This window comes from Setaria viridis, chromosome 6 (genome assembly GCF_005286985.2).
Source record: "Setaria viridis chromosome 6, Setaria_viridis_v4.0, whole genome shotgun sequence".
In the NCBI taxonomy this organism is placed as follows: domain Eukaryota; kingdom Viridiplantae; phylum Streptophyta; class Magnoliopsida; order Poales; family Poaceae; genus Setaria; species Setaria viridis.
In genome coordinates this window covers 11,653,492-11,671,074 of record NC_048268.2, presented here as the reverse complement: position 1 = coordinate 11,671,074, position 17,583 = coordinate 11,653,492, and the positions used below count along the sequence as shown (strand labels likewise).

The window sequence follows — 17,583 nt, the reverse complement described above, 5'->3', positions numbered from 1 at the left end:
AACTATTAGAGCTCAGCAGATGGGGAACTAACATTCCTCTGACGAGGAGTACCCGGATTGTCTTGGTGGGGAACATCTGATGCAACATCAAGAAAAGGCTAACGCAACAAGAAAAAATACTAATTGCAACATCAGAGTCTCGGTAGGGAACATCTGATGCAACATCAAGAAAAGACTAATGTAACAAGAAAAATCACTTATCGCAACATCAGAAAAAAAAATCATGTTGCAACATCGAGAGAGAAAAATCTTGCAACATCTACAACGTGAAGCTTCAACATTTTTAAATATCTTTTGCAACATCTTCAAATTTTTTCTGCAACATGGATCCACACCTCATTCCGCTCCTATAGCACGTCACCTCCTCCTCATCTTGCAGCTCAAGGGCGCAGTGGAGAGCTCAGGGTGCAAGACCACCGGCGCGCCCAATGACGTTGTGGGCTAGCGGTGGCTCGCCGTCTTTGCCTTCCAGACCGTCCTCTCGAACGCGGCCTCGCAGCGTCCACGCGCGGCTGCCGCTAGCCGCTCCTCGGCGTCCCCGCTGGCCTCCTCCTCGCGCTTCACACGCTCATAGCCTGCGCAGCTGGCAGCCGCGGGTCTTCACCCACTAGAGCTCCTCCTCACCGCACAAGGGAGCGGCGGCCCTGCGTGGTGCACCCTGGCTAGGGAGCGGCGGCCCCTTGCGCGACTCGCCTCCTGGCCGCGGGGGAGCGGCGGCCTGCACGGCTCGCCCTTGGCCGCTGGCCGTGGGGGATCGACAGGAAATAGGAGAGGTGCATCCCAGAGAGAAAGAGATGAAGGAGTGGTAGAGGAGAGAAGGCAGTGTGAGAGAGGAAAGAGATGAACGAGTGGTAGAGGAGAGAAGGCAGCGTGAGAGAGGATAGGGATAAGGCTTCCCCCCACGTGATCATTTGGAAGTGTCCGACCGTCCGGACGTCCTGACCATAGCGTTTCTGCATATTAATATGCGAGGTTATTGCATATAGGATTTGAGAGTTTGGGGAGTGGACAAGCTGTCAAGTGACAAAAAAACTCACTCCACCACATAATTGAATTAGCAGCCACCTGATTAGTTGCGCAGGCGGTGCTTCCACAGCACAAGGTCGCAAGACACAGCGCGAAAAGTGGCAATGGCTGGGGCCTAAATGCCATTGAAGACCGGTCATTGCGACCTTAATAGATGTTCCACAACAGCGCCAGTGATGATCGCTGACCTTACCCTACTGCCTAGAGATCTCTGAAACTGAAAGAACCAAGGTAAGGTGCACATGACCAGCCAATACCTTTCCAAATTTGCTTGCCTTGGACACAGCCTAGAAGAGATGATCTTTTTTTAACGAACCGCACAAGATAGTGTGAGTTTCTATAGATATAGCAGAAAATATAAGACTACGACCCTAGTAGGTCATAGTTAGGAAAATGAAAAAAAAAAGAAAGAAACAACCTATACTTGCCCGGTTGGATTGGGACATCAATGCGGGTAACACACAACTCAAACCGCCAAAGCTGACCGGTTGGATTGGAACCTAAACGTGGCCGCACAACTCCACTCGACAACGGCAGCTATACCGAAAGTCTTATCGTAGCGCCCACCAACAAACCCACTCTCATATAGTCGCTGAGACCTCCCAGCGTGATCTCGCGTTGATAGGGACCCAAGAGAAAATAGACCGCACCGCACCAAGAAGGCCATGCACCATATGCGGGACCTTTCGCCATAGTGCCGCTGCAACACCACATTCCATCTGACAGAGTGATACCACCAGATCCGGACCCCTCGCAGGCTGCCTCGCAGTCGTCACAACGATAACACAAACACGCGGGGGCCTCGCCACACCAGCCGTTGGACTCCACCTTGCTCTTGTCACTTTGAAGAAACACCGCACGCGGGGCCTCGCCACGTTCGCCACAATATTCCATGTCACGGGTCCGTTTCTATTGTCGCTATCATAATGGAGGGCAAAGCTGCCCCGCTTCCCAAGGTCCCCATCGAATAGCCAAACCACCACCGCAGGCCAACTTTGCCTCATTGTTACACCTGCGCATATAGCCTCCTCCGCCGAGGCAATAGCCGAAGAAGTTGCTTGCGCTGTCTTCCAATGATGTACCACACCGGAGTAGCCCGGTAATGCTGAGGCACCCGTCGTAGTCCGCTGCAAACCTAGTCATCCCACTATGCCATTGCTGCAAGTGCCATCTTCCGACGCAGTCCCACGAGGCACTGACAGTTGCCAAGCAATGCCAGCCGCCGCGGTTCGCTGCAAGCAGCCAACCCGACAACAATGCGATAACTCCTGGCCACCACCAGAACTGCGATCGCCTCCACGTGAGCTTAGCAACCCCCATCAAGCTCGCCATCCTACACCATGCCGCCTTGCGCCGCCACCGGCTACGGCCCCCCTTTGTCGTTGTCACCAGCAATACCACAAGCCGAGTTGGATCTCTAGAGACGACACCTCCAAGGAGGGGATGATGCCGGTGGTGCTGCCGTCACTTGTCCAGAATCTGGACAGGGTTTTCATCCAGAGAACCCTGTGCAGTAGGGATGGAGCTCCAAGATGACGCTCCCAATAGGGAGAACGACGCCCTAGGAAGCCGCCACCATCGCCACCAGCAAGATCGCCGGCAAAAGCTTTCGCCCGGAGCATCCCAACCCCACCATTGCACGTTCCCAACCTGGCATTCCTAGGACCACTGCCATGGAAGCTCTGTCGGGGTGCCGTTGCCGCCGTGCCTCCTCACGCCGCGTGTCGACCCCCTTGGCTACGCCACCACGACGCCTCATCGCATCGTCGACGTGCACGCGGCTCCTGCTGCGCATGGTCGTCACTGCCCGCAGCGGCCCGACCCATCTCGAGCCGGCAAGCAGGCCTCCTCCGCTGCCGCTTGCACCCACAGTATTTCTCCGTGCCGACGTTGCATGTCAGCGTGCAGCCGCCTGCTAGGCTGTAGGGCCGTCGCGTGCGGCCTGCAGCTGTGCCGCGTCCTCTCGGTTCATAGGCGGTCGTCGCTGGGCAGCTTGTGCCGGGGCGTCGCAGCCTCCCAGCCCTCGCTATGGAGCCAGGACAAAGCTCGCAGCCCCGAAACCCACGCTGCGGACCCCCAGGACAATGCGGCACCGCGCCCCTCGTGGATGCAAGTAGCGCTGTTCCCCACTAGGCCTGCCACTGCAGCAGCAGATCCGGCAAAGGGGGCGGCGAATCCACCCTAGGGGACGATGGATTCGGCCGCCGGAGGGCCACCAGGCCACCGCTGTGAGGCCGCCGCAGCGAGTCACCTCGTGCCCAAGCCCAGGCTGCTGCTGCTCGAGCCGGCCGCCTATGCGCCTCACGCTGCGATGCCAAGGCCACCTCACGCCGTCTCCTGCTCAGACAAATGTGAGCGCCCACCACAGATGCTCCCCCGCTGCCGTTCTGGGGGGCATGCGAACTTCCGGTAGCCCCCTCCGGCGGCAGCGAGGGGAGTGGAGGGGATGGGGTGGAGGCGACGATTAGGGTGGAGACGACGATTAGGGTTCCGACCGACGCGTGGGTCGTGAAGTTGCAAAATTACAGCTGTCAAAGAAGAGATGATCCTGGTCTTCATTGTGCCGACTTGATGATGTTGCAGTGGTGTAGCAAAGCAGCAGATGGCAGTCTTTGGCAATTGGCATAGAGCAGCTTCATACAATACATGATATCAAAGATTTCCCGAGTGCTATTGGAGTTTCACAATTATTTTGTCAAAGAAAAGATCATAACAACAACACCCAAAGCAAATCAACTAAATGGTTCTTTTCAATCACAAGCAATGGTGCAATGCTCCATAAACATTACATTGCATTAATATAGTTATGAGAGGGAGTGGCAACTTCCTCTGCTCCTCATGCTATAGTAGCACAGGATCCCAACCATATTAGCATCAAAATCCAAGTGCCGGAAGCACTGGACGGTGGCCCCTTGAACCACTGAGAGCTACACATTTGTCAATGAGGGCGCTGGCTGGCGAGTACTGTTTGTTTGTACCATGCTTCTGTCCCCTGGAAACCACATGCTGCTATTCAGGTGCCCGTGGCATGCGGACACATGGATGGGCTCCTCCTGCCCAGGCAAAGCCACGCATCGCTCCTTTCAAGAATTATTAGAGATAGAGATCTGAAGGGCAGTCCGTCAGTCACAGGGACCCATGCGTGCCTGCCGGCCTCTCCCATTGCTTCCCAAAATTTGGGTGCAACTTGGCAGGATCAGTCAGTCAAATTGCTCCTTTTTTTGGTTTTGGGCTCCTGGGAATCTTAGGGTATGTTGAAGTGCCTGCTCCTACCTTTGTTATTAACTCTGCACTGCATCACATGCCATCTATTCTAAAAGGCTAAGATTGCCTTTTCGTTTAAACCGTTGTTAATTTAGATCGATGTTTTGTAGTTTTATATAACTCGTTTCATCAGTGAAGGCCAAGAATAATGGCTAAGCAATCGGCCCAATGCTATTTGAGCAACGAACTAAATAATGAACTATTCATAGTGCGTGGAATGCTGTTAGAGAGTTATGTGACAGCCTAATGCGTGGTTAGGAGTTACAACCGATTATCGTTACACGAGATATCGATGAGGTATTGATGGGTACCTGATGAAATCTCTTGTCCAGAAAAATTCAGCACATGCTATTAACCTCAGATCTCTCTTGAAAAAGGCATGTCACCCCAGATGATCGAGATGTAAAGAGGACCTTGGCCAGCGCTACTAGGTTCTTTCCATACCCCTAGTTTTGGGTCCAAATGCAAAAGATATTGGTCATGCCTCTAAGCCATGTCCACTTGGACTTTGGAGTGGTAGGTTGCATCTGACTGCATCTGCATCCATGCATGCTTTGCTCTCAGTGAGTATGCACATGCCTGCTTCTGATTTCAAAAAGGTAACCTTGGTGTTATCCAAGGTAGCAATGGCCAAGTAGCTTTTGTTTAGTTTCCCCAAGTTCAGTCTCATGCTTGCTGGCCCTCCTTGAAACATGGAGAGAGGCTTGTCACCTCTGTCTGCTTGCTGTTGTTCTTATCCTGCTTCTACAGATTGGGGCTTATTAGTGGCAAACAAGGATTTGGTAATAGAAAAGTGCGAAGACCATTCGCGGAATGTGATGATGAATCAGCACATGTGTATGGTGGTCTATAGAATAGATGGCACAGCATCCAACTTATTCCCTTGGTATTGTTTCAACCAGATGTTAAGTGTTGACCAGGATACAAATACAACAAGTGTCGGTTCTAGAGCATTTCCACCTTTGGTTTACTAACCGGCATCACTTCTTTAGAAATCGGGATTCTCATAATCAGGTGAAGAATTGATAATCACTATCACAATCAATTTATGGTTAGAACTGACAGTTACAGAGAAAAAAAGGGCAGATCAGCTTTTTGGATGCAAAAAAGATAAGAGAAATGGAGATTTTCCTTTTGGACCCTTTTCCCGAAACATTGGACAAGTATTTTGTGGTAATACGAGTTCAAATGGAATTTTTTCATGGAGGTCTCATCAAGTGCTACAATTTTCGTATAAAATGTTTTCCTTCATCCGAATCCACATGAATATTTTATGAGTTTTTTGAATCTGTTAGCTTTTTCTTCAACGTAAACAAACTTAAGCATTGCATATTATCATGTAAATCGTACAGACGACCCAATTAGAAACTCTATTCCTTGTTAAATGTTAACTGACTCTGGTGCACATTGGCTCCTCACAGACCCAGACGTCTCCCTTTTGCAGCATCAGCGAAACCGGCCTTCGAGTGCTCCATTTGTCTGCACCATTTATGTCACTCCACCACCCACACTCTCGTAGCAGCTAGCGCTGCAGACCTGCAGTAGGATTGGTGAGCCATCATCTTCTTGTTCCTTCCTGTGTCTGTAACCTGTCTGCAGATACAGATAACGGCTTTGCAGGGTGCACACAGACTCTACTCCTGTGCCTGCTGAATGTGATGCGACTGGAGCTAGGAATTCTCTGAATCCTTGGAAAAGGGTGAGAATTGTGCAGACGGATCCGAGGAAGGGCCAAGCAATGCTATACTCATTTCAATTTTTTTTTCTTGCTTGTCGTGTCTACGATGTGTTATGATCAAATTCCAGCATCTTGCTACTTGTCTCCAGCATCATGAGGAGGTACATACACACTGTGAACTATATCATCGGACTATCTGGTAAACACTATAAGTACTGGAACAGTATGTAGGCCTGTGCTTTGTTTGGTGGTAAGTTGTCGGTTATTGATGCGGTTTAACGCCACGTCCAACGCGAGGCGACAGCGACGACGTTCAGTCACAAGTCACAACTAGCGGCTTGAATGATTGGCAAGACGAATTTTGATCCACGTACGTTTGCCGTACGGGTGTTGCAGGATCAATTGTTCCTTCCGCTGATTTTCAAGGTCAATTGTTACAGCATCAGTTTCACCATTTCCCATTTTACCCGGCCCTATGCCTGCCTACAGACGTTGCCCACACCAAGGCAAGCGCCATGCATTCCCTGACACCAGTCCACCTCCATCTGAAAGCCACGCCTGACGTGGTTTTCAGGCTCCTCCCATCATCGTCACGCATGTGCCGCAACCTGACGTCGCCCCTGAGAAAGAAATTAAGAAAGAAAGAAAGGGCCATGGCATTGGCATCCATGTAAACGCAGAGGACGGCCGGCCGGAGCCCTGGACCCCTGGACCATGCATGCGTGGTGACGACGAGCACGACGTGCCATCATTTCCCCTCGGAGCCCGTGCCCCGGCGATCGCGACGGCTAGCCGCGCGCTGCTGCTGGCCGCAGAGGAGCTAGCATCCCCGGACGCCCAGCCCCAGGAGCTCGACGACGTCACTCGCCGCGGTTCGCGCCCGCGGCCGGGGCGACGGCCGCGCCGTCGTGGTGCTGTCCGTCCTCGTGTTGGGCGTGTCGATTGTCGAATGAATAACCCGGCCGGGGGCTCATGATGGTCTATAACATTCTTGTGGTCGCAGATGCATGAGAGCTTGCGATCCATAGCTAGTAGCTTAGGGGGACTGGACCAGATGGCAGCAGTTAAGCTCGGCCGGCAGCGTACAGGATCGTTATTTGACCTCTGCGTCACGGTGCGTTAGAGTGGTCACGGTCGGTCAACCGGATCTGATGGATATCCGGTCTTCTTGCAAAGCTGTAGTAGTTTGGTTGGTGTGTGGTTGTGCCAGTGTCGTCCTAGGCAGACAATGCTGTTCGGAAGTAATGGCGTGATGGGGATGCAGGATGCTGCTCTCTCCAAGGTTCAAAGGCATGGGAATCAGGGTCTCTCTCAGGAGCAAAGGGATTTTATTTGGAGGAAAAAGAGGGGACCCTTTGATTGAACTAGGTAGCATTTTACAAGCATAAGTAGCAAAAAAAATTTAATTAAAGAAAAGAAGCATAGGAAAGTTTTCTTGGGGAATTCCATGTGTAAGCTCATGTCACAAATTCCTTTGAGTAGCAAATGTCCACTGTATGGATCGATTCAAAAAGGCAGGGATCCTCTGTTTGCAACAAAGAACTACTAGTAAGGAAGATCATGGTTGGCAACAGTGACATCATGTAACAAAATCCTTCTAATCAATGCACTAATAAAAAAACATAAGACAAAATCCATGTCCTGAACCCAGATGCTTCTCTGGAACACTATAGGTAAAAAACCCAAGAGGTCGTACTTGCAAATCTGAATAAGCAACGGACACCAAGATATCAGGGCAGGGCCGGGGCGCATGCGAACATGCATCCATGTGCCACCACTGTTCTCTCATGAACTCGGGGGTACGGCGTCCTGTACTGCACCCTAGTTACTCCGCTGCTGGACGGAGCAGCGCTTCCCGAGGACTTGTTTGCTGCCTGCACGTTCCAGAATCTTCAACCTTGTTGTTGGCCACTTGGCTTCACTTACCTGTGAGTGACATATCCTTCCAGCTGAGAAAATTACTGTCTGTCTAGTGAGAATTTATCCAAACAAAATACTAGTACAGTAACAGCGAGTGAAAAAAGAGTTAGAAATATGTTTCCCTTCTTGCGGAAAGTAACAGCTAGTGCTTCTATCATTCAATGACAAATGGATAACATAGAACAAAAAAAGAACAAATTCCTGAATGTATCAGGCACCTCAGTGAAGCCAACTTGGTTCCTGGATCAGCTCTTCCAGATCTGCAGTTGTAGACTTGGGTGACAGTACAGCACAGCAGAATATCCACATAACACGGCTTTTGGCGGCCAGATGTTCCACAAAGCAAGGCAACCAGGCAGGTGAGGGCTTTGATGGCGTGTCAGGTTTCGCATGACTTCATCATCATGATCCAAATGAGTCAAACAAGCAGTAAAAACACAGTAAAAACATGGTTGAGCATGGCAAGTACACCTGTAAGTTGAATATTAGGTATTTCTTACTACTGAAAATCTATATGACAGTCAGGAACACACAGAGTGGAGGCAAGAAAACTAAGGTTACCAGAAACATGCAACTAGAGGCTCACTGAAGGAGACAAACTCTGTCATTGGAAAGTGGCTGACATGTGGGCCTACTCCCTCACCAGTCACACATTGTCGGTGGCTTCCAATGCCTCCTGCATCACTGCAGAGTGCAGACGATCCATGTCCGCAATGAAATGCTCCAAACTTCGTCTGTAGCCACTGAAGATGAATCGCTCATGGCAAGGACGTTGATGCAGAAAGTATGTGGTGCCGGGGTATAAACTTTGAATGCCACAGGATTTATTACGAAGTAAAGAAGGGATTTAGGCATCATATGCTAGCTTTGGGCTCACCCTAATGAATGAGTACGTATGGTCCTTGTTGCTAGTAAATAGGATTGGGACCGAATTATGGTTGATCTCCGAGCACTAAGGCAAGCGTTAAATGGCACTGCTAAATAATCATTATGGGTCCTGCTTTGGATCATGGACCATCAACTTGAGCCCACCAGAGTTAAAAAGTTTCTGAGAATAAGAAATGCATTATGTTGCAAACAGGCTAGGGATACGAAGTAGAACTGACAGTTTGTTACTAGATTTACACCTTCAAACAAAATTTATGAAGCCTTTAACTGGATCTAGTGAACATAACTCCAGTAGAATCACTACAGATAAGTGGAAGACAGTAAGAACTCTGAGAATTCGGATTGAGGATGCTGAAATCAGTAAGGCCTCTGGCAGGGGTCATACCCTGGAACTGAAATTTCTGTGAGAGGAAAAGAACTAAAAAACCAGAATATCTTTCCGATGGTCGGAAAACATATGAAGATATCAAGAGTTAAGTTCTACATGTTTTAACTTGGAACTGTAAAAACTAATTCCATAGAAATTCAAGAAAAACTAATATTATTATCACCTGTCATCTTGCAGTAGCTAATTCTGTATACTTAACTATTGGTACAATCCACAAAATTTTTGTTGCACCACCCAGAAATAGTCTAATATTGATATTCATCAATGTAAACACTGCAAAAATTTGCAAGTAGGACATCATATATTGCTCCTGAGATAAAAAAAATTAATAAGTGATGTACTGCAGAAGTTATTTAGATTATATTTCAGCCTCACGAGCATATTAAATTGAAACAACAAGAGTGATAGCTACCATGTTGCAGGGAGAGATTAAATTACAATATGTTTCAAAAAAAGATTAAATTACAATATCTTCTAGGACATATAGCTAAAAAAGGCAATGTTCTTATTCAGTTCAGTGAACTACGGATGAAAAGAAAAATGGACTGTGGCTGCTAGCCTGCTACATCCACCCTAATTCCAAGGAGAACTTCAGCTCATGACAGGTAGGAGGGGCCAGCCAGGCACATCCCCGAGGTCTTGGGTTCGAATTAACATGCTTGCAAAATAAGAAAGGAAGGTTGCCCTTCTTTTCTCAGATCCCATATTGTGTGGGAGATTTTTTTAATATGCAGGAGAGCTGAATAGCTTGCATTATATAAGAAATCAGAGTGTATAGGGTGAATTAATCCACCTGCCATTGTGCGGAAACTTTCAATATACTAAGTATGCGACTACACCTCATGTTATAGATAAAGCAATAATGACAACAGCAACAAAGAAACTTTTTAGTGCCCACTGCCAAGCAAGTTGGGAATGAAACCCAACATGAGGCACCAGCATTGCTAATAGAAAAATCTATCAAATATTCAATGTATCCATTTAAATAAATAATATTAGTACTCATGCTATATGATAGCACAGGGACAAATATTCAATGTATCCATTTAAATAAATAAAGACTTCCTTTATGTCATAGCAAGTCTAATGAGCTTTTGCACTTTGAAGGTAGGTTTAAAAAAACAAATGTATACTGTTTCTCATTTACAAGTCTTTCCAAAGCATCAGCAATTCTACTTGCCATGGGTAGACTAATATATTAGACAACAAATGTTAAGGAAAGATCAGGTGTACACTAAACATCGAACACTGATTCAATACTCTTCCCCGTTAAAACATGGAAAAAAAACAAAATGAGCATAGACCTTTCTAATATAGTAATTATCTTTTTTTATTTTCTTCAGACCTCTCTCTGTTTACAGTTCTGTTCTGCTGTATATTTTTGTTTATTGCTGACAGAGGGCAAATCCAGATAAGCTGGTTTTACCGTACAGCATATAGTTGTTTATAGACTTTGTTAGTTTCTCATTTTTCGTATTAGTCCCTTAAAAATGACATTGTAATAGCTTTTGTTTTGTGTTTTTACAGCCTCTTGATGAGTTTACAGGACAAATATCCAGATAGGTCAACATGAAATTCATGGTTTTTTTTTGTTCATTATATTAGTTTTGTTTCTAACACATGTGAATTTTAGGGAAATGAAATGAAGTTGGTTTCTAGAGAAAGGACTTGCAACTCTCCTGCCTATTAAAAAAAGTATTTAGGCATTTCAGTTCCAACTTGGAAAAAAGTGGATATTTATATTCTGGAGTACAAATACCGATGTACAATTAAAGTGAAACTAAAATAGATGTACAATTAAAGTTAAATGAATATGGATGTACAATTAAAGTGAAATTTAAAAAGAATGGCACCATATTTTTCAAAACAAAAAAATGAATATGCTAGTCTGCTAACAACATTCAACGTTTTGAAAAAAATAAATCGTAAATCTTCAATTTAAGAAGCAACTTTGAGCTCAAGCAGATCGTCAGATATGTTTCCTCTCCACTGAAACAATTTGTCTTTCAATGTGCCTTAAAATGATTCGGCATAATTACTTTTAAGCAAAATATTCTTTTTCAACTCAAAATGTTACCTTCCAGCTGTTGGGGATCGCCCAAGAAAACGGTCACCCTTGAGGTCGCTCGAATCTAAATCTGTCCCGAGGTTATGCAAGGGGTCGGCTTCGCGGGAAGGTTCCTGGCTTCAGGAACGTACTCAGGACTCTAGCACCCGAAGTCGGGCCCGAAGCCAAGGAGGTGTTCGGTTTGTTTGCTAACCAAATAACCATGTCTCGGATACTCCAATACGGGGTTACCGAGCTGTTTGGCCATTTTGTGCAGGATGGGAAGGCGAACGCGACCGAAGTCCGGGGAGGCTCCGGGGACGAGGCCAAGTCGGTCGAGAAATCCGAAGCTAAGCAAGTCTCTGGCATAAGATCATGGAGAGTTGATGACGTGAACAACATGGGGAGCGTGATTGACAAAGCCACGTGAGAGCGCAAATCACGGCGCTGTTAGGTGGCATGAAAAACGTGACTCCCAAATGATCTTTATGTAAAGCATATATCGAGGATGTAGTTTTTGTGCAAGGGTAAATATATAATGTAAAAATACCTTCAAAGCACTATAAAAAGGGGAACCCTGCCCCATTGTAAAGGGACATTCATTATTCGAGTTGAGAGGCAGCCACCAGAGAGAAATTGACCGAGGCTAAGTACTTTGTTTGTTCAAAACCGATTGTGCCTTGACCTCGCAAGAGTTTGAGACCCAACACCAGCTCCAAAATCAAATATAAACTTCACTAAAATGTGAAAGGATGTGTAGTGAACTATTGATGTTGTCAGGATGGTACATACATGAGAGATTTACTTTTCAGCCACAGGTTTTGAATCTTGTTATGTTATCTCTTTGACTTTTCCCGAGACACTAGGTTCAACAACTTAAGGGAAGTGAAAATAACCTCTCGGGCGCCCGCGCCGCTCCTCCTGGGCGACTCGGGCGGACAGGAGATCCTAGCGCCACCACCTCTCCCTCGCCATCGCTCGAGCAGGCCAGCTGAAGCCCGTTCGGCTGCAAAGAAGGCAACGACGAGGTCATCTTTCCTCACGTTGGAGATTTTTCGCGGCCACGGTATCTGGCGGCCGACTGGCTAGATTTTGCTACTTGGTGCCAAATTCATCATACCCCTAGCCTGATCTACCTCTCACGGGGGTCAGATCCAGCGCCTAGTGGCTGGGAGGTGGTGCTAGGGCGATTCATGACCATGCCGCTGGTTCCCACCCCCATCCTCTCCTATCGGGGTTGCGGCATCTCGCGGCGACGGCCTTCGCCTCCGGGCTGGTAGCATCCAGATCCATCTTACCTAGATCCGGCGCCCTCCAGCTTTGGGGACCGGTTTGATGAACCTATTCCCGGAGAGGATGGTCGGTGACTACGGTCACAAATGTCGTGCTTGCAACTGAGGGGCTCAGGAACTCGTCGTGCCGCGAGTGTGGTGTGGGACGGTCTCAGGTGCTTCGATCTCGTGTGGTTGTTGATGGTGCGGTATGGGACGTGTCTCGTTGACCCTTGGGGCTGTGTTGTGGTGGGCTAGGGTGCACTGGTGAAAGCCATGGCGATGATGCCTATGGGCGTCATTTTCCTTCTTGGAGGCGCCATCTATGTGTTCCGAATCCACCCCATCACTAGGTCTCCCGATGAAAACTTTGTCCCGGTGGGCAGCAGCGGTGGCGACTATCATCATTTCCTTGGTGGAGGCGTCGTTTTGGAGGTTGTTTGAGTGGTGGTACACTTCATATGAGGTATTGTGGTTACCCAAATCGGATTCTTCAACATCTATTAGTATCTTACTTATCCCCACTGTGGAAGTGTGGATGGTTTTGCTGCGTTCTTGGTTTGGTGGTCGGAGCGTCAATCAGCACATGAAGTTATTTCTCCTCCCTGTTGTTAGATTTGGCTCATGCTTTGGTTCTGCTTTCACATGGAGAAGTTCATTTGGAGGCGACTATAGGCTCATGCTTTGGTTCTGCTTTCACATGGAGAAGTTCATTTGGAGGCGACTATACGAAACATGCCGCTAAGGGAGATTACTGGAGTAGCTTGTTGAAGATTTTGAGTTTCATCTTTTTCTTTATTTCTTTTGTTACGTTTCTTTGCTACATTAGATCTTCTGATGTCTTGGCTACGTGTTCTTTGCTACACCAGATCTTCTGATGTCTTGGCCACGTGTTTAGTTGTAACACGTGTCTCTCTGTATTATTTGTGGTCTGATGTATTCTCAAAAGATGTCTGAAGTCGAAATTTTATCTTCCATTATCTAAAGAAAACAACTTAAGCTCCAACACATCCAAACACAAATCTAAAGAAAACAACTTAAATCGAGTAGTAACATAATCGCTCTCTTATTGCCAATTTTGTTTCTATTTGCACGCGAGTGGCTTATTGTTGATAGAGCTCTCTTCTTGAAAGTTGGAAATTTGTTCCTATTTGCACATGCGAGTTGCCTATTGCTGACACAACGACAGAACCTCACCTTGTTTAGACAATTGGACAAATATGAAAATCATCGAACCTTGTCATTTCTTTCGAGTTGAATTCAATATACAAGCTATGAACAAGAAATTAGTCAAAGAAGAGAGATGATCTACAATCATTTAGAGCATTGGGATTGGATGGTAAAAATAAACTATTACAAGGACATAATTACAAGTATGTATTTTACATTGCAAGATCACAAAGGCTCTTTGTTCATATCAAGCCAAAGCAGCAGCCTTCGAGGCCGCCCCAGAAACCTAGCCTTCCATGCAGGTTCTTCGCCTTCATAAACAAATCCACTCTTTTTGTACAGCTTTTGCCCTGCTATATTGTTTATGGCAACATGGACATACAGATCTGTTATGCCTGTCAATGTTTATGCAATCACAAGAATTGTTACAAGCATGTTGGAATCAGCAAACCAAGGACAAAAGTCTTAAAGATAAAGGGCAACATCATTGTAAAGTCTTTGAGGGCCACCAAGTAAGGGGCTGTTTGGTTCTTTAGTTCCTTCTAAAGTTCCTGTCACATCAAATGTTTAGATAATAACTAGGAGTATTAAACATAGACTAATTACAAAACCACAGATGGGGGCTAATTCATGAGACGAATCTATTAAGCCTAATTGGTTCATGATTTGACAATGTGATGCTACAGTAAACACGTGCTAATCATGGATTAATTAGACTTAATAGATTCGTCTCGCAAATTAGCCTCCATATGTGTAATTAGTTTTACAATTAACTCATGTTTAGTTCTCCTAATTAGCCTCCGAAAATTTGATGTGACATGGACTAGACTTTAGCTCAAGGATCCAAACGCCCCCTAAGAAGAAAGAAGACAACAGTAAATGGACCAACTACACTAAATGTAATAAACTGACCCCATTCACGAGCTAGTTTCTTGGACTTGTCGACCAATGCATAACCTAAACCCTTCTTTTGAAGCTCCTTGGCAACACAAACATTACTTAGATATGCTCTTGTCTGGCTGTCCTCGTTTACCTATTAACAATCAATCATGACCAATAATTTAGTTCCTCAATGAAGCAAGTGAACCAACTTTGAGCATCTTGCCAAATAGTTGTGCTTGGGAAATTTTTTATCTAGGCAGATGACAAGACACTACAAATAGCTACTCATGTTTTATGCAAGTCATCATATTATAAAGAAAAAGTGAAGGCCGATTAAAAGCAAGTACGACCGAAAAAATAGTTAGGTCTACTGCGTTTTTTCTCTATCACCTGCAATAACCAAGAGACGATGAAAGCAAGTCCTACAACGTCAGTCACAGCTATCAAAAAATACATGTTATCCACAAATATTCTGCTATAGAATTGAAAAAAAAATAAGAAGCAAACTTACCCCAGGCCTCATTCCAGTTAATTCATCTGGTAGCCAAAGACACTGATTAAGGTCCAAACTACCAACTACTACTCTCTCTTCTCCATCCTCCACAAACTGCAGGTACAGACATCAATTGTGGACTTAGAAGAGCATCCACAAAGTAATGATATTAAAAATAATTTAGTTGATAACAGAAAAGTGCTCAGAATGTGAGGAAAGAGAGGTGAGAGGTTAAAAATAGCAACATGATGGTAAATTTTGCTCTAAGTGAACAAATAACAAGTAATGAACCTTTGCTGAAAAAATTGGCATTTCAGTTTGTGATGTTATTTTCCACCCAAATTAAGCGGTCATACAATTGAATTACATTGGAAATCTATTGCCCAAGAATTGTATACACACTATTTTGTTATCATGATTTCAGTGTAAGCAGAATGTATAAAAGATTATCATAGAAGTATAAAAAAACTGTACCAAATTTACATGAGACAGTGGGGTGAAATGGAAAAAAACATAGCTGAAAGAAATGAACAACTAAGGAAATACAATCTATACCTTACACATAGAACAAAGTTCCTCAGCTGTCATTAAGGATGGGGACAGTGGTAAAGTCCCATTTATACAAGAAACTCTTCGAAAATTGATCATTTTCCCAGAAATTCTATCCTGCAACGCTTCAAACTCCCTGTCTGCAAGGGCCTTTCTTTGATCCTAGCAGAACTTAACAACAACGAGTAAAATTTAAGTCATCATGGATCAATACAATAGTGCAATACTGTATCACAGAAAAGAAGGAAAACATAATGTTCAAAAAAAAAGAAGGAAAACAACAAATGCATCGAAAGCGAATAAAGAACTAGTAAGCACTAACAAAGTATTTAAAAAATTGTCATGATTCATGGGTTGCATAATATGGCATTTGTTCTCAACAAGGCAAGTTCCTTTTTTTCCCCTAAACGACTAGTGGGAAATAATATTCCACTAGTGAGAAACATGCTGTATTTCCTCAACTTTCTATTTCAAAATAATGTTAGTTAAGCCCAATAATACATATACTGATATACATTTATGTCATTGTGATCTACCCGCAAAAAAAAAAGAAACAACACTGTGATCCACAAGAAAATTCGCATGAATCGCAGTAAGTGAACTAAGGGGGTGTTTGGGAGAGGGGTGCTAAATTTTAGCACCCCCATTTTAGTCACTTTTAGCCACTAGTGCTCCCAAACACCTAAACTAAAATGAAGGGGCTAAATTTTAGCCCCCCACAATCCATTAGCCCCTCAAGAGGTGCTAAAATGGACTAAAGGGGCTAAAAGTGGTCCCCCTTATCCAAAATTCCTCCCCTTGCCCCCTCTCTCTCCTCCCTCTCACTCCTCCAACATGGGTAAATAGGTCTTTTATCAACATAAGTGCTAAACTTTAGCCCCTTACCCAAACACCCCAAGGGCTAAACTTTAGCCTCAACATTTGAGAGGGTTAAAGTTTAGCCCAAGGCTAAATTTTAGCCCCTCCTCCCAAACAAGGCCTAAGCTATGTGCTATGTACTCAATGCTACTCATTACTGGAAATCCAATTGTCTAATTTCTTTTCCGATACTTCATGAGAAGCAGTTGCAAAACCAAACTTAAGAACCACATACTAATTCACAACAACCACAATAATATATTACCAAATCTTTCCAAACTAACACCACATCACACATATTGATTCATCCGGTAAATCGCGGCTCCAAATTTAGCTAAATCTATCGAATCGTCCGGTTTCCTGATCCTTCCCAACTAACAACTAAAACTAAGAAACAGTCTGGTTGTCCAATCAGATAGCAATGGAAAGGGATGAGAAGGGACCAGTCACCTCGGCTCCGACCGATTCGACGGCATACTCGTAGAAAGTGCGGATGCGGAGGCGCACGGCGGCGTGGAGCTCGTCGAGCGTGACGAACTCCCGCACGGCCACCGGGGTGCCGTCGCGCTCCAGCAGCGCGGCGCCAGCGGCGGGCGAGGCGGCGGCGGAGGCTCGGCACCGGAGGCGAGGGACGGCGACGCGGTTGCTCCGGACGCAGCGTGGCGGGGCGGCCGGAGGAGGCGCTGGCGCGAGCAGCCGCGACGCCGTCGCCATGCGTGGGGGATGGCCTCTTGGCGCGGGACCGCGGGTGGTTGGGACTTGGGAGGCGGAGGTGTCTCCGCCACAACTGCCGGACGGGCTTTGGCTTATGCTAACTGACACTGCATCCTGCTAGTCCGTTTTACCCTGTTGTGCTGCCAGCTGCTTCGACAGTCAAATTTAGTCGCAATTTGTTTTCAACTTAGGTGATAAAAACAATTACCATCACCGCATGATTATGATGCGCTGACTATACAAGCTATTTGAGCTGCACACCACCAATCTAAGGTTGAATGACCATATTTAGCTTGATCAACCTTTTTCATATCTGCAGTGAACTGGCGCGTCCTTCAAAGAGCGAGAGATGAAGTGAACTGGATACTCCAACAAGATTTGCAAGATAAATCTATACCATCATTTTTTCTAAATGTATCTAGGGCTTTCTTGCAA

General features: G+C 45.9%; 1 protein-coding gene across 1 annotated transcript; it reads right to left on the bottom strand.

The window, feature by feature from the left end:
* Positions 1 to 13,701: 13,701 nt before the first annotated feature.
* LOC117859677 (GCN5-related N-acetyltransferase 7, chloroplastic) lies at positions 13,702 to 17,217 on the bottom strand. Its single transcript, XM_034742841.2, has 5 exons — positions 16,885 to 17,217; positions 15,583 to 15,738; positions 15,046 to 15,141; positions 14,565 to 14,685; positions 13,702 to 14,047 (listed from the first exon to the last, which is right to left on the bottom strand). The coding sequence occupies exons 1-5, from the start codon at positions 17,146 to 17,148 to the stop codon at positions 13,878 to 13,880; spliced, it is 807 nt and encodes a 268-aa protein (XP_034598732.1). The 5' UTR covers positions 17,149 to 17,217; the 3' UTR covers positions 13,702 to 13,877.
* Positions 17,218 to 17,583: the final 366 nt, after the last annotated feature.

Bases quoted from the DNA above. Each gene is read 5' to 3' on its own strand.
- LOC117859677 (XM_034742841.2), bottom strand. From the start codon at position 17,148: ATGGCGACGGCGTCGCGGCTGCTCGCGCCAGCGCCTCCTCCGGCCGCC. The intron at 14,686-15,045 runs GTAAGTTTGCTT...GATTGTTAATAG, and splicing joins TAACTGGAATGAGGCCTGGG to GTAAACGAGGACAGCCAGAC. The intron at 14,048-14,564 runs GTCAGTTTATTA...AAACATTGACAG, and splicing joins GAAACTAGCTCGTGAATGGG to GCATAACAGATCTGTATGTC.